This window comes from Falco peregrinus, chromosome 5 (assembly GCF_023634155.1).
Source record: "Falco peregrinus isolate bFalPer1 chromosome 5, bFalPer1.pri, whole genome shotgun sequence".
Classification (NCBI taxonomy): domain Eukaryota; kingdom Metazoa; phylum Chordata; class Aves; order Falconiformes; family Falconidae; genus Falco; species Falco peregrinus.
In genome coordinates this window covers 64,422,797-64,435,868 of record NC_073725.1, presented here as the reverse complement: position 1 = coordinate 64,435,868, position 13,072 = coordinate 64,422,797, and the positions used below count along the sequence as shown (strand labels likewise).

General features: G+C 67.9%; 2 protein-coding genes across 5 annotated transcripts; one reads left to right on the top strand and one right to left on the bottom strand.

The window, feature by feature from the left end:
• Positions 1-96: 96 nt before the first annotated feature.
• Positions 97-2,921, top strand: CDK5 (cyclin dependent kinase 5). Its single transcript, XM_055804000.1, has 12 exons — positions 97-223; positions 355-443; positions 526-593; positions 721-781; positions 873-929; positions 1,070-1,165; positions 1,413-1,487; positions 1,592-1,688; positions 1,774-1,843; positions 1,965-2,025; positions 2,103-2,183; positions 2,312-2,921. Exons 1-12 carry the CDS (start codon positions 187-189, stop codon positions 2,396-2,398), a joined length of 879 nt encoding a protein of 292 aa, XP_055659975.1. The 5' UTR covers positions 97-186; the 3' UTR covers positions 2,399-2,921.
• A 116-nt stretch (positions 2,922-3,037) lies between these two features.
• Positions 3,038-12,779, bottom strand: ASIC3 (acid sensing ion channel subunit 3). Of its 4 annotated transcripts, XM_055803975.1 has the most exons (11): positions 11,604-12,779; positions 7,195-7,345; positions 6,994-7,121; positions 6,065-6,215; positions 5,910-5,966; positions 5,446-5,599; positions 4,696-4,787; positions 4,542-4,621; positions 4,384-4,455; positions 4,051-4,103; positions 3,038-3,435 (listed from the first exon to the last, which is right to left on the bottom strand). In XM_055803975.1, exons 1-11 carry the CDS (start codon positions 12,156-12,158, stop codon positions 3,357-3,359), a joined length of 1,572 nt encoding a protein of 523 aa, XP_055659950.1. In that variant the 5' UTR covers positions 12,159-12,779; the 3' UTR covers positions 3,038-3,356. The 4 variants fall into 4 exon arrangements, 3 of the variants coding, with proteins under 3 accessions (XP_055659950.1, XP_055659949.1, XP_055659951.1); XM_055803974.1 differs by having other exon boundaries at positions 4,051-4,455; XM_055803976.1 differs by lacking the exon at positions 4,051-4,103.
• Positions 12,780-13,072: the final 293 nt, after the last annotated feature.

The following is a 13,072-nucleotide window of genomic DNA, read 5'->3' as shown; positions in this document are numbered from 1 at the left end:
GGGCGGGGTGGAAGGTGTGGCCGGGGGCGGGGCCGGCGCCGGGAGGGGGCCCAGGGGCGGGGCGGCGCGGGGGCTGCCGGGAGGAGTGGCGGCGGGGCGGGGCGGCGCGGGGCGGCGCGGGGGCTGCCGGGAGGAGTGGCGGCGGCGGCGGGGCCGGGCCGGACCGGACCGGAGCGGAGCGGAGAGATGCAGAAATATGAGAAGCTAGAGAAGATCGGGGAAGGTGCGGTCGGGGCGGGGACTGGTGCCGGTACCGGGGGCCGGGGTCGGGGCCGTGCCGGAGGGCCCGGCCGGAGGGCCCGGCCGGGCGCGCGGGCTGGGGGGCCGGTGCGGCGGTGACCCGCTTGTCCGCAGGCACCTACGGGACTGTGTTCAAGGCCAAGAACCGGGAGACGCACGAGATCGTGGCGCTGAAGCGGGTGCGGCTGGACGATGACGATGAGGTGAGGGGGGGGCCGGGGCCGGGGCCGGGGTGGGGGCCGGGGCCGGTACTGGGCCCCCCCTGAGCACTCCGCTCTCTCGCAGGGTGTCCCCAGCTCGGCGCTGCGGGAGATCTGCCTGCTCAAGGAGCTGAAGCACAAGAACATCGTCAGGCAAGGGGGGGCTGCCAGGCCGGGGGGTGGGGAGCCCCGGGGGAGCCCCGCACCCCTCCGGGGCTGGCCTGGCTCCGGGGGCTCGGCCGGGTGCCGCGGGGCCTCAGGGTCCCCCCTCCCCTTGCAGGCTCCACGACGTTCTGCACAGCGACAAGAAGCTGACTCTGGTCTTCGAGTTCTGCGACCAGGTGAGTGCCGGCACCAGGGCGGCACCGGGAGCGGGTCACGGTGCCAGGCCCCTGGCCCTGCCCGACGCGGCCCCTGCTCCCTTCTTCCCAGGACCTGAAGAAGTACTTCGACAGCTGCAACGGGGACCTGGACCCAGAGATCGTCAAGGTGCGCTTGGGGGACTTGGCAAGCCCTCGGGCGGGCTGGCACTTGTCCTGCCTGGCTGCGGCACCGTGGACTGCCCCTGGCACCAGCCCACGGGCTCCAGGAGCTGATGGACTCTGCTGGGGCTGTGCTCTTCTCTGCAGTCCTTCATGTACCAGCTGCTGAAGGGCCTCGCGTTCTGCCACAGCCGCAACGTCCTGCACCGAGACCTCAAGCCCCAGAACCTGCTCATCAACAGGGTGAGGGCCAGGCTGCGTGCCAGCAGCGGGCTGCGTGCCGGTGGGGCGCTGCTTGCTAGTGGGGGCTGAGGCGGGGGTGATGCTGTGGAACTGTCCTGGCTGTCCGTGGCTTGTGATGCTGCCTCTGCCTCATGTTTTTGGTCGATGGGAAAGGCTGAAGGGCCTGAAGTGATGGCCACTGCCATCCCTGGGGTGCAGGACAGGGTGTGTCCCCCGCTGTCCTGCTGACGCAGCACTTTCCCTGCAGAACGGGGAGCTCAAGCTGGCTGACTTTGGCTTGGCCCGGGCCTTTGGCATCCCTGTGCGCTGTTACTCGGCAGAGGTGAGCTGGGAGGTCCGCACATTTGCTGGAGGCCTTCTCCTGGATGGAGGCTCAGCTTCCCCATCCCCCGGCTGGCTGAGCATCCCCCCTGGCCCTCTGCGCAGGTTGTCACGCTGTGGTACCGGCCCCCAGATGTGCTCTTCGGCGCCAAGCTCTACTCCACCTCCATCGATATGTGGTCAGCTGGCTGCATCTTCGCAGGTAGTGCTGCCGGGGCTGCCAGCACAGGGGGCTGTGGCTGCTGGTGCTGTGGGGCCTTGGGGCCCAGCCCCTCTCTCTTTCCCAGAGCTGGCCAACGCGGGGCGGCCCCTGTTCCCAGGGAATGATGTGGATGACCAGCTGAAGAGAATTTTCCGATATCCTTCCAATGCGTCGGGAGGGGTGCATCCCCCTCTCCTGGGCAGGGGAGCAGGGTAGGGTGAGGCAGGGATGGGCAGGGTGACCCCCGTGGTGGCCCTTGACTGCTGCCATCCCCACGTTGCTGGGAACCCCCACAGAGGAGCAGTGGCCAGCCATGGCCAAGCTGCCAGACTACAAGGTGAGGCAGGGGCAGGCTGGGGGCAGGGGTGGTGGGTGGCAGGAGCAGGCAGCCAGGGCTCACCTCTCTGTCCCCAGCCCTACCCCATGTACCCCGCCACCACCTCCCTGGTCAACGTGGTGCCCAAGCTAAACGCCACCGGCCGGGACCTGCTGCAGGTGAGTGCTCTGCCCATCCATCCTGCTGCCCCACGGGGCTTCCCTGGGAGTGAGAGGGGCTCTGGCTTCTTGGAGGGGGGTGCCTGTCTGTGGGGGCTGGGGGGCTCAGCCTCACCTCTCATCACCAGAACCTGCTGAAGTGCAACCCGGTGCAGCGGATATCGGCGGAGGAGGCTCTCCAGCACCCCTACTTCACAGACTTCTGCCCCCCCTAGGGACACCCCTGGCACTGGCCCAGCCCCCGTGCTGAGCTGGAGGGGCAGCACCCCAGCTCTGGGCATGCTTCTGGCAGTGGTGGGAAGGGCAGTGGCGGGGTGTGTGAGGTGAGGACCCCAGCCCCACAGCCCCCCGCCTCCAGTATTTATTAGGTTTTTTAACCCAGTGCTGCCCCAGTTCTGCCCTGGCTGCTGGGTGCTAGCACAGCCCCTCCTGTCCCTCACCCTCCCAGCCCCATAGTGGGGCCAGGAGCGCTTGGAGCCCTCCCCGGTGACATGGGGCCATGGTGCTGGTGGAGGGGCAGGACCCTCCCAGGACCAGGTGCAGGGACCTTGGTGGGGTGGGTGGGACCCCCCCACCCCTCCTTTCCCTGCTGCACCCCGGCCCCTTCCCTGGCAGGAGAGGGGGTCCCGGGCACCAGCCTCAGGGCTGGGGGGGGACCTTGTTTTTTTTCTACCGTGCTGCTGTACGTGGGTGATCATGCGTGTTTGTTACCTCCATAAAGAGCTTCCCTCTCCCCAGCACCTGCCTTCTCTTTCCTAGGGCACTGGGGACCCCCCCACAACCCCTGCAGAGCCTGCCCTGCTCTGCACAGCCCCTGTCCCCCCTGCCAGCAGCACAGGAGCCAGGGCCTGGGACAGGTCTTTAATGGGGCGGGGGCCACAGCGAGCAGGCGTCGCAATGTACAGTGCAGTGGGGAGGGGGGTGGGCGCAAGCAGCGCATGCAGGTACACTGGAGGAGGGCCGGGAGGGACCCACCACCACTGCCACCACCCCCAGGCAGTGGTGGTGGGAGGCCCAGAACGGGGCACCTTGGGGCCTGGTGCCAGCTCCACAGCCGCATGGGCTCCCCAGGTCCCGGCAGGGCAGTCTGGTGGGGGCCCCACTGGACCCCCCCCCCAGCCCAACAGGGGGACACAGGGCTGGACTCTCAGCAGGCAAACTCCTCGAAGGCGCCTAGAGCCGGGTGACGAGGTAGCACGTTCGGGGCGAAGCTGAGACTGTCCGTGTGGCAGCGCAGGGGTGGACGGGGGCTCTGGGGATGGGGGGGAGCTGTTGGAGGCTCCAGGGGGCTGCGCTGCAGCCACCACCCCCATCCCACTGCACTGGGCCATGCTGGGGGGCTCTGCCCCTTGCCCCGACCCCAAATGCCCTTGGGGCTGCCCTGGGAACCCCCCTAGTTTCAGGGAGGCCAGCACACAGCTGCTATGGAGCAAGGCTGTCCCCCCACCTTGTCCCATCCCTGAGTGGTCAACCTCCCCCAGGACAGGAGAGGGGAGGTTGGGGTGGTCCCCAGCTGCAGGGGAATGGGGGTCACTAGGCAGGAGGGACCCAGGGGGCATGGTGCTGGGGAGTGATGCATGAGGATGTGAGCAGAGCCGGTGGGGGGGTGGCCCCCGGTGATGATGCCAAGAAAAGCCTGGGATGGAGGGAGTGGGTGTGTGGACCCCTAGGGCCCATCTGCAGGGGAACGGGGTAAGGGGGTCCCTGCCCAGGGGGACCGTGGTTGCATCTTTCTTGCCCCTCAACCCTGGCCAGGGATCCCGATCACCCCCCTGGAGGGAGGCAGCCCCGCGGCCCCCCTGTGCTGGCATTGCCGGGGTGGGGGTCTGGGTGCTGCCCCCCCCGGGTGTAGCAGGGGGATCTCTACCTGGGCCCCGGAGGGAGCGGGACAGCAGGGCTGCCCGGGACCGCTGGATGCTCCTGGCCGGCGGCGTGGGTGCAGGATGGGCGGGCGGACGGACGGACAGAGAGGAGCGAATGAGTGCGGGGGTCCCAGTGGGATGAGGCCGAGCAGCAATGGGTGGGATGAGGTGTGAGGACCGCCCCTCCCCCCCCCCCTCCCCCTTGCCGCCTGTGCCAGGGTTGGGGGGAGAGGGTGGCCCGGTCGCAGCCCGGAGGGGTTGGGGGGTGCTGAGGGGGTGCAGCACCAGGCAGGTTGAGCCATGAGGGGCTGCAGGGGGCTGTCGGGGAGGGGTGTTACCAGGGTGCTGCTGTCGCTCCGGGGAGCCCTCTTTTTCTCCTTGTAGAAGCTGAGGAGTTTGTACCGGAACACCTGGGGGAGATGGTTCAGGGCCCCTGGCCACAGCCCTGAGCATCCTCTGGCTGGGGGGCAGTGCAGGGGGCTGGGGGGATGCTCACCTCGTACAGGTAGTCAAAGATCTCCAGTATGGTGAGGAGGCTGGCACCAATGAAGAGCCCCATCTGCCCTCCAATGTCGCCTGGCCGAGGGTTGGTGTTAGAGGGGGGGCTTTTTCCCCCCCCCAGACCCTCATGGACCCCCCTGGGCACTTACCCAGCAGCCCCGCCACCTCATACGCCTTCTTCTGCTCGATCATCTCGTAGTTCAGGGCCTCAAAGAAGATGTCCAGGACCAGCACATTGTCCCTGGGGAGGTACAGAAGGGTCCGGGACGGACAGAGGAGCTATCAGGAGGCATCCCCAGCCACGGGGGGGGGCTGTGCTGAGCCACCAGGATGGGGTGGAGAGGTCTGGGTCTGCCCTGAGCTGGCATGGCACAAGGATGTACTGTGCCATGCTGTGCTGTGCCACGCCACGCTGTGCCACACTGGTTGTGTGGTGCTGGGTGTTTTTCCCTGTGCTGGGGCAGATTTGCAGAGGGGAGGTGGTGCTGTGCCATGCTGTGCCAGTTCATCTATGCTTGAGGATGTCGTGTGGCCGTGCTGTGCCATGTCACGCCGTCACACCACCGTGCTATACCAGTTCATGTATGCTGGGGCATGCCACACAGCTGTGTTGTGCTGTCTCACACCGGTGTGCTGTGCCGTGCCAGTTCACACATGCTGGGGGATGCCGTGCTGTGCTGTGCCATACTGTGCCATGCCATGCTGTGTGGTGCCACGTTTTTCCCTGTGCTGGGGCAGATTTGCACAGGGGAGGTCGTGCCGTGCTGTGCCGTGTCAGTTCACATATGGTAGGGATGTGTGGCTGTGCCATGCCATGTCACACTGTCATGCCGTGCCAGTTCCTGCATGCTGGGGGATGCCGTGCCACACCATGTGCTCTCGAAGCCGCAGGCACTCACGCGATGTACTGCTCCGTTTTGTTGAACTTCTTGGCCAGGTACCGTGCTGAGGCCTTGCTGGGGATCTTCACCATGGAAAGCTCTTTGCCATAGCGCACCATGGCGCAGGGCGTGCGGCAGGCACAGTACTCGCTGTCCTTCTTCACCAGGAAGTCTGGAGGGGGGAAGCATGGGTGGGATGGGGACACTGGGACTCCTGCCCATGTGGGGTCGGGATGCTCCTGACTGGAGCCACCCAGGCGGTGGTGGGTGCCGGTGGCATGGGACAAGCGTGCCATGAGCATGGCTGGTGTGCCCGGGGTCTGAGCAGGCAGGGACCCCCTGTGGCGAGGGCATGGGGACAATGATGCCACGTTTGCAATGATAGAGCCTGGCAGAAGGTGCGGGGGTGGCCGAGGGGTCCTGGGGGGAAGCTGGAGGTGTCCGGGGATGCCAGAGGTGGGCAGGGTGCTGCCAGTACGTACCCAGCGCGGGGTCAGCACACTCCTTGTACTGCTCCGGGGTGCAGACGTTGGCGTTGCCTGCGGGGGGAGGCGGCAGTCGCAGGGGCAGGAGGGTCTCCCCACCGCCCCGGCCCTGCGGCAGCCACCCCCCAGCCCCAGCCCCGGCCCCGGCTCACCCGGCATGTGCACCATGCGGCAGTTGCAGTTCTCAGCCAGGTAGCGGGTCTCGCAGTCCAGGCGGCAGGCAGTGATGCTGTAGTTGGTGAAGAAGTCGGACTCGATGGGGGTGGCCTTGCAGTCCCCCCAGGGTGGGGGCAGGTACACCAGCTGCCGGCCGTGGGCTAAGGAAAACACGCATCCCTGGCCCGCAACGCCCACCTCCCAGCCCACCATGGTGCTGTGTCCCTCAGGCAGAGCTTGGCCCCATGCAGTGGTGTTGGGGGGGTCACGCCACCCCAGAGACCCTGCTCCCACCCCTGCCTCTCCTTGTGGGGCACCGGTGTCACCTGCACCCAGCGTGGCAGTGGGTGGGAAGGTGCTGGGCGAGACCTGGCACATGGCACCAGCTGGGAGTACACAGGGGCCAGACGTTCTGGGGGTCAGCATGGACCCCCATGCTCCTTGTGGTGGTCGATGGAGTGGTGCTGGGGCCAGTGCAAGGTGCGTGCTTGGCAATGCAGCAGCAGGAACCAGCAAGACACCCATGGGCGCCAAGGGCTGCACTCCTGCTGCCACAGCCCACACCATGAGCGCCGGCACACATGGAGACACCCACTCCAGACACCTAAATTTAGGTGTCTGGCTGCGCGAGCTGGATGCCGCCCCTGCCAACGGTCTGTTCTGCAGGAGGCTGGGGGGTCGCTGCCGGGGGCTGATGCGTGCTGCAGGACCAAGCTTCCTCAGCATGGGGCTGCCCCACACCGTGCTGCGGTATTGCCAGCAAAGCTGCCATGCCGGTGGCACGGTACCTGCCATGTGGCATGGCTTGGCACAGCATGGACCCATGGGGATGGCTGCCCCTGTGCCAGGACTGCCCGAGCCCTGGGGAGGGGGCTGTGCCCCCCTAGCCCCCTCCACGCACCGCTTGGGCAGAGCGGCCGGATACCCGCTGCTGCTGGCAGGACACGAAGGTCTGGAAGCCAGGTGCCACACCAAAGCCCAGCTGGTCAATGAAGGGGGGCTCCTCCTGGCTATGGATCTGCACCTTCACCCCTGCCTCGTAGGAGGTCTCGTCTGCAAGGCAGGGAAGGCGTTGGGGGTGCGGGGCTTCAGCCAGGCTGTGGGCAGAGCTGGGGGGGGCCCTCACCCGTGTCCCCCCAGACGGGCAGGTATTCCTCTTGCTGGACGTTGAGCATCAGCTCCAGGCCGTTCCCCGCACCACCCTGCAGCGTGGTCAGCACCTCCCGGCCTGGCCCCCCCGAGTTGAAGGTGTAGCACTTGCCGAGGCGGGTGAAGATCTGTGGGGACAGGGCAGGACCCTCAGCACCCACCACGGGGGCCATCCATGAGACAACAGTATCTGGGGTGCTGGGCGTGCACCTGCCCTGCACCCACCGAACAGAGCTTGGGGGGCAGCACCCGGGGACCCGGCACAGCCCCAGTGCTGGATCCCAGTGCTCCATCAGTCCATGACCAGGGAAGGGGCTGGTGTGGGGGCTGTGGATGGGGTCGTGGAGTGGCTGCTGCTACCTCTGCCTCAGCACAGTGTCCTTGGCTCTGCCAGGTCCCAATGGTGCTGTGGGACTCCCGGCCTGTAACCTGCCTCCCAGCACTTGCCATGGCAGAGGGACAGTTCCTCCCCAGCTAGGCAGGATGTGGGACCCCAACCCCTGGGAAGGTGCCCACAGACCCCCCCAGCCCAGGGCTGACCCACTTCTTCCCACAGCCCACTAGCATGGAGAAAGATCTCACCAGCCTCCACAGTGAGCACAGACCACCTGCCCCTGCCGTCACACTTTGTCCCCGCTGCCCCACAGCCACTTCCCACCCCTTCCCCATGCCCCGGGGACGGCTCTCTTGTGGGGAGCGGGGCTGAGCCACACACTCTGGCCATCACCCCGCCCTGGCCCCCTACACCTGCACTGCAGCCCGACAGCCCCCCCATCCTCCTGTGGCTCCCCATCCCCACCACACTTCCCCACAGCCCCACATCTCTCCATGGCCCCGTGGGTGCAGGGTGGGCAAGAGGAGCTGCCCCAGGGCAGCGCAGTGGGAGCTTCACCGAGTGCCTGGGGCTAGGGAACACAGGGTGGGGGCACGGCTGCCCCACAGCCCACACACCCCATCACCCCACTGCTCCAAAACCTGCTCAGCCCTGGGGGTCCTGCCCAAGCCCTGCCCAGGGCAGAGCCAGCTGAGGCTGCTGTGGGTCCTGCCCGGGGCGGAGCCAGCCGTGGCCGTGGCAGTGACTGTAGCTGTGGCAGTGGTGCTGGCACTCACGGCAGTGAAGTTCTGGGGGCCGCAGTCCTGGGCACGTAAGCAGCAGCGCAGCAGCATCTCATGGATGGGGTGCCAGGCGCGCTGGTGGAAGGCGCCCAGGTCGTGGCTCTTGCTGGGGAAGAAGCCGGCGAGGTTGGGGGGTCTGCCCCAGTGCCCGCAGACAGGGGGGAAATCCTCCCTCCCCACTGCCAGCAGCTGCCCCAGCCAGAACAGGTCACTGGGGGTGAGCTGGGAGCAGTTGTAGTTGCAGAGGGTGACGGTGGGGAAGATGAGGCCACGGCTTTCCACCTCCCAGCACAGCGACGCGGGGGTACACAACCTAGTGCTGCACCCACTGCCCAGCCTGCAGCAGGAAGGTGCCCAGCAAGCCAGGAAGGCACCAGCCTGGAGCACGTGGCACGACGCCGGTGCACCAGGCACAAAGATGTGTCCCAGCCCATGCAGGGCACAGGAGCAGGTGAAAGGTGGCTGGGCTGGCCATCCCCTGTGCCCCTTCATCTGGCCCTAGTGGCTCAGTGGCCATGGTGGTCCATCCTGCCTGGCTCTGCAGCAGGACTGGGCTTCAGCACAGCTCCAGGGGTATGTGGGGATATGTGGGGACATGTGAGTGGTGAGGGCACAAGCCAGGACAGAGACAGGGACCAGGGCTTGGCTTAGCCATGGTGGCAGAGGTTGTCACTCCCACAAGGACCTGAGAGCCAGCCTTGTGCCATCAACCCCAGAGCACCCAGCACCCATGGACCAGCACCCACAGCCAGGGACCCCAGCACCCGGAGCCTCCAGGGACCAGCACCCGGGGCAGAGACCCTGCCCAGAGCCCGCAGCATGACCCTGAGCTAAACAACTGTGAGCTGCTCCCTCAGAACCCCTCTCACGCAGAGGCCACAGCCTCCACCCCATGGAGGGGCTGCCCTGGGGGAGGGGGTGCAGCCATGGCCCCCCAGCTATGGCATGTGTGTGTCTGTCCCCCGGGTATGGTTGTCCCCCCATCCTGCCCCACGGGGGGGGGGGGGGGGGGCGGGGGGAGGGGGGGGGAACACATGACACGGAGGGGGGCGTTGCTATGGTAATGGGCTGTTCCTAAAGAGGGGAGCCGTCACCATGGTAACATGCTGCCCAAGGAGGAGGAGGGGGGCGACTGCCATGGCAACGGCTGCCCGGCACAGGGATGTGCTGGGACATAGCTGCTGGGGGGGGACACACACACAGGAATGGGGATACAGCCCTGTTACTGCCAGCCCTCTTGGTCCCCATACTCAGGGTGACCCACGATCAGCCCCCCAGCCCTGCACTCTGGGGCCATGCTGGCCCCAAGCACCCCCAGTTCCCATAGCCCAGCTTGCCCCATCCCTGCCAGCCCCAGGGGGAGGCAGCTGTGGGGCACAGACCCAGCCTGGACAGCCCTTGCTTTGGACACTCGCCATGTGCCCAGGGTCCTTGGGGACCCCAAGGATGGGGCTGGGATGAGGTGCCGCACACAGCCGATCTCTCCAGCCCAGGCACGGGATGGGAGCCCCAGAGCCCACTGCCACCGGAGGGGACGCGGTGCCGTGAGCTGCCAGCTTAGCACTGAGGCCCAGGGCAGAGGGTCATAATCCGTGACTAAGTCCAGGCATTAGCTCTGGATTTTCAGCCGCGAAAGTTGCAGTGGGTGCAGGCAGAGACAGGGCTGAGCTGGGCTGGGCAGCCCCACGGTGTGGCTGCGTGTGCCGGGGGTGGCCACAGCTGCTCAGGCAGAAGTTTCTCACTGCCCATCAGAAACAAGGTGGCAGCGGTGCCGGTTGTGCAACACATGCGGGCAGAGCCCGATGCTCCCGGAGGCATCGGTGACCCTCAGGGCAGTGGGAGCAGCACAGCACCCGCCCCCGACACCATCAGCACAGGAACGGAGATGGGTGCCTGCGCACCCCTGGGGCAGGCACCGGTTCCCCACGCTGGCAGCAAGCTGGTGCCCCTGTGGCTCAGCCATACTCTCCAGAGAGGTGCTGGCCCTCCAGCTGCCATGGCAGCTGTGCCACCCCACGTCCTGCCCTGGGGACCCTCAGCCCTCCCGCCACATGTCCCAGCCCTCAACCCAGGCGGCTGCCACCTGGCCCTGCCAGAGGGGCACCGACAGAGCTGCTCCAGCAAAGGGCGCAGGGGTCGCAGAGTTGCCGAAGGGGATGCTTTTCAATTGAGCTCCCAAGGAAAATTAATTTTGCACATTAGTAGTCTTAAGCTGACAGTAATGCTGTTGTGATAGCGTGGCCAAGCAGCGGGCACAGGCTGCCCAGCTCCCACAGCACGCTGCCTCCCCGGCACTGCCGCAGCACAAAGGACATGTCTCCTGTCCATGCCCCTCTCCTGCCCGTACCACCGTTCCTGCCTGTCCCTCCTGGGCAGGCACTGCCACAGGCGGGTCTCACAGGACCTGGCACAGGCTGCCTGCAGTCGAGGTTTGCTGGGGGTCCCCATTCCCACCCATGGTTGCACAGGGCAGGGAAGGCACTCCCTCCCACGGCCGCCCTGCTGCCCACAGCAGCCCCCACCTGCACAGGGACGTGGAAGCCCTGCTCCCCTCTGCCACGCTCCAGCAGCTGCCTGCACCCTGCATGTCACCCAGGGGCAAGCCTGCAGCCCGGGGGATGCAGCTTGGCCCCGCTGCTGGGGCACGGCTGCTGTGGTGAGAGCGACTCCCTGGCTCAGCAGCAGAGTGGGCACAGCCCCAGGAGTGGTGGGGGAGTGCTGAGGGCAGCACGACGGCTGCAGGGGGGATGACTCTGGCATAGGAGACCCCTGGCTGCGCCAGGGCCAGCTGCGCGGAGGAGTTGCGGGAGTGGGAGCCTGTTTGCAAACTCAGCCGGGGAAGCGGCTGGTGCTGGTGCCTGGGTGGCACCTGGGGCTGGCGTGGGGGGAGCAGGGGCTGTACCCCTAAGCATCCCGTGGCAAGGGGCTGCACACAGGCAGAGCTGCCCAGCCGGGTGCAGGGTCCCGGCACAGCACGGCTCCAGGCTGGGTGCCGTTCACAGCCACCAGGCACCCCTGCAGTGAGGGTGGGGTGAGGGCACCTCAGCTGGCCCACTGCAGTGCCTGGGAAGGTGGGCTGCAGGTGGTGGGACACGCCAGTGGGATGGCTGTGGGGCTCACCCACTGGTGCTGCAACAGCCTCAGCATGCCGGTGCCTGACCCTGGCAGGACACTGGCATCCGTTCGTGGTCCTCAGGGGCACGTGGCCACCCAGTCACCGGTGGAGCCCCCTCCTCCAGCTGGGCATCGCGCCCCGCGGCCGGCACTCACCACGGTGAAGTTGCGGGCAGTGCAGTTAGCACCGCGGAAGGAGCACTGCAGCAGCATGTCGGCCAGGTCATGGCCAGTGCGGTTGTAGAACTCGGCCATGCTGAAGGGCTTCGCCTTGAAGTTCTTGAAGTTGGCCTTGTCGCGCAGGGCAGCCAGGACGTGGGGCTCGGCCAGCTGCGGGTTGCTGATCTCGTAGCGGTCGTTGAGCAGCGCCAGCAGCTCGCCCACGTGGTACATGTCGTTGCGGGTGATCTTGGAGAAGCGGAACTCATTGAGGTTGCAGATGGTGATGGCTGGGAAGGTGAGGTTGTGGGCAGCCACCTCGTCCAGCTTGGTGACATGTGGGTAGGTGAGGAAGTAGGCAACACGCTCGGCGCAGACCAGCAGCAGCAACCCCAGCGAGCCCAGGAAGAAGGCACCCCACAGCACGCGGCGCAGCGACACGGCCCCGTAGGCGAAGACGTGGCTGATGCCGTGCAGCGAGGAGCTGTGAGCGAAGGCCCGCAGGCTGGAGAGCCCCGAGCCCTCCCTGCCACCCTCTGCGCCCGCCCTCATGATGCTGCTGCCGGGCCCCCGCGCTCCCCACCGCCCTCAGCCCCCCGGCCGCCCCCGGCCCATCGCCGCGTCGTGCTCAGACTGCTGCGGGCAGGCAGGGCAGGACCAGGACCAGGACCAGCCCCGGCTCCGGCTCCGCTCCCGCTGCCGCGGCGCAGCCGCTGCCGGTCTGCGGCCGCCCCCCGCCCCCGCCCCTCCCGGGCGGCTCCACCCGTCACCGCCCCCCGGCGAGGACGGGCGGGGGGCGCGGAGCCGGGAGCTGGGCAGGGTTGGGGGCTGCCCTCGCCGCAACCCCCTCCTCTCTCCCTCCCTGCTCGACCCCCCTCCCTCCGGGCACGGAGCCCCCGCTCAGCCCATTACGGGGGGGAACTCGGACACTGCAGCATCCCCCTGGGCCGCGCCGGGCCCCCGCACCGGCGGCCGCAGAGCAGGGGTGGCCCGGAGCCCCTCCCGGGGCAGCGGCGGGGCGGGGGGCGCTGGGGTACTGAGGGGTGGGAGCCCCAGCGGGGGGGCGTGTCAGCAGGCGGCTGTCCTGCCCCGGGGGGCACACGGGGGTCCCGACACCCAGAGGAACAACGCAGGGGTCCCTCCTTACTCCGGCGGGGGAGGGGGGGCGGTGTATACAAGGGTTCCCCCGCCCCGGACCGCCGGCAGGCACCTGCCCTGCCCCGCGGAGGGGCGGGGCCAACACTCCGCCCCGCCCCTAAATAAGCGTCACCCCACGGCACCGCCCCCTGGCAGGGCGGGAGGCCGAGCACAGGCCCCGCTCCCGCCGCTGCGACGGGCGCCCCCGAGCGGCTCGGAGGGCCCCTCGCAGCGGGCGCGGGGAGGGCGGTGCCGGCGCCCCCCTCGGCAGCCCGGTCGGCCCCGGCTCGGGTCCCCCCAGCCCCGCAGCACACAGCAGAGCCCCCACG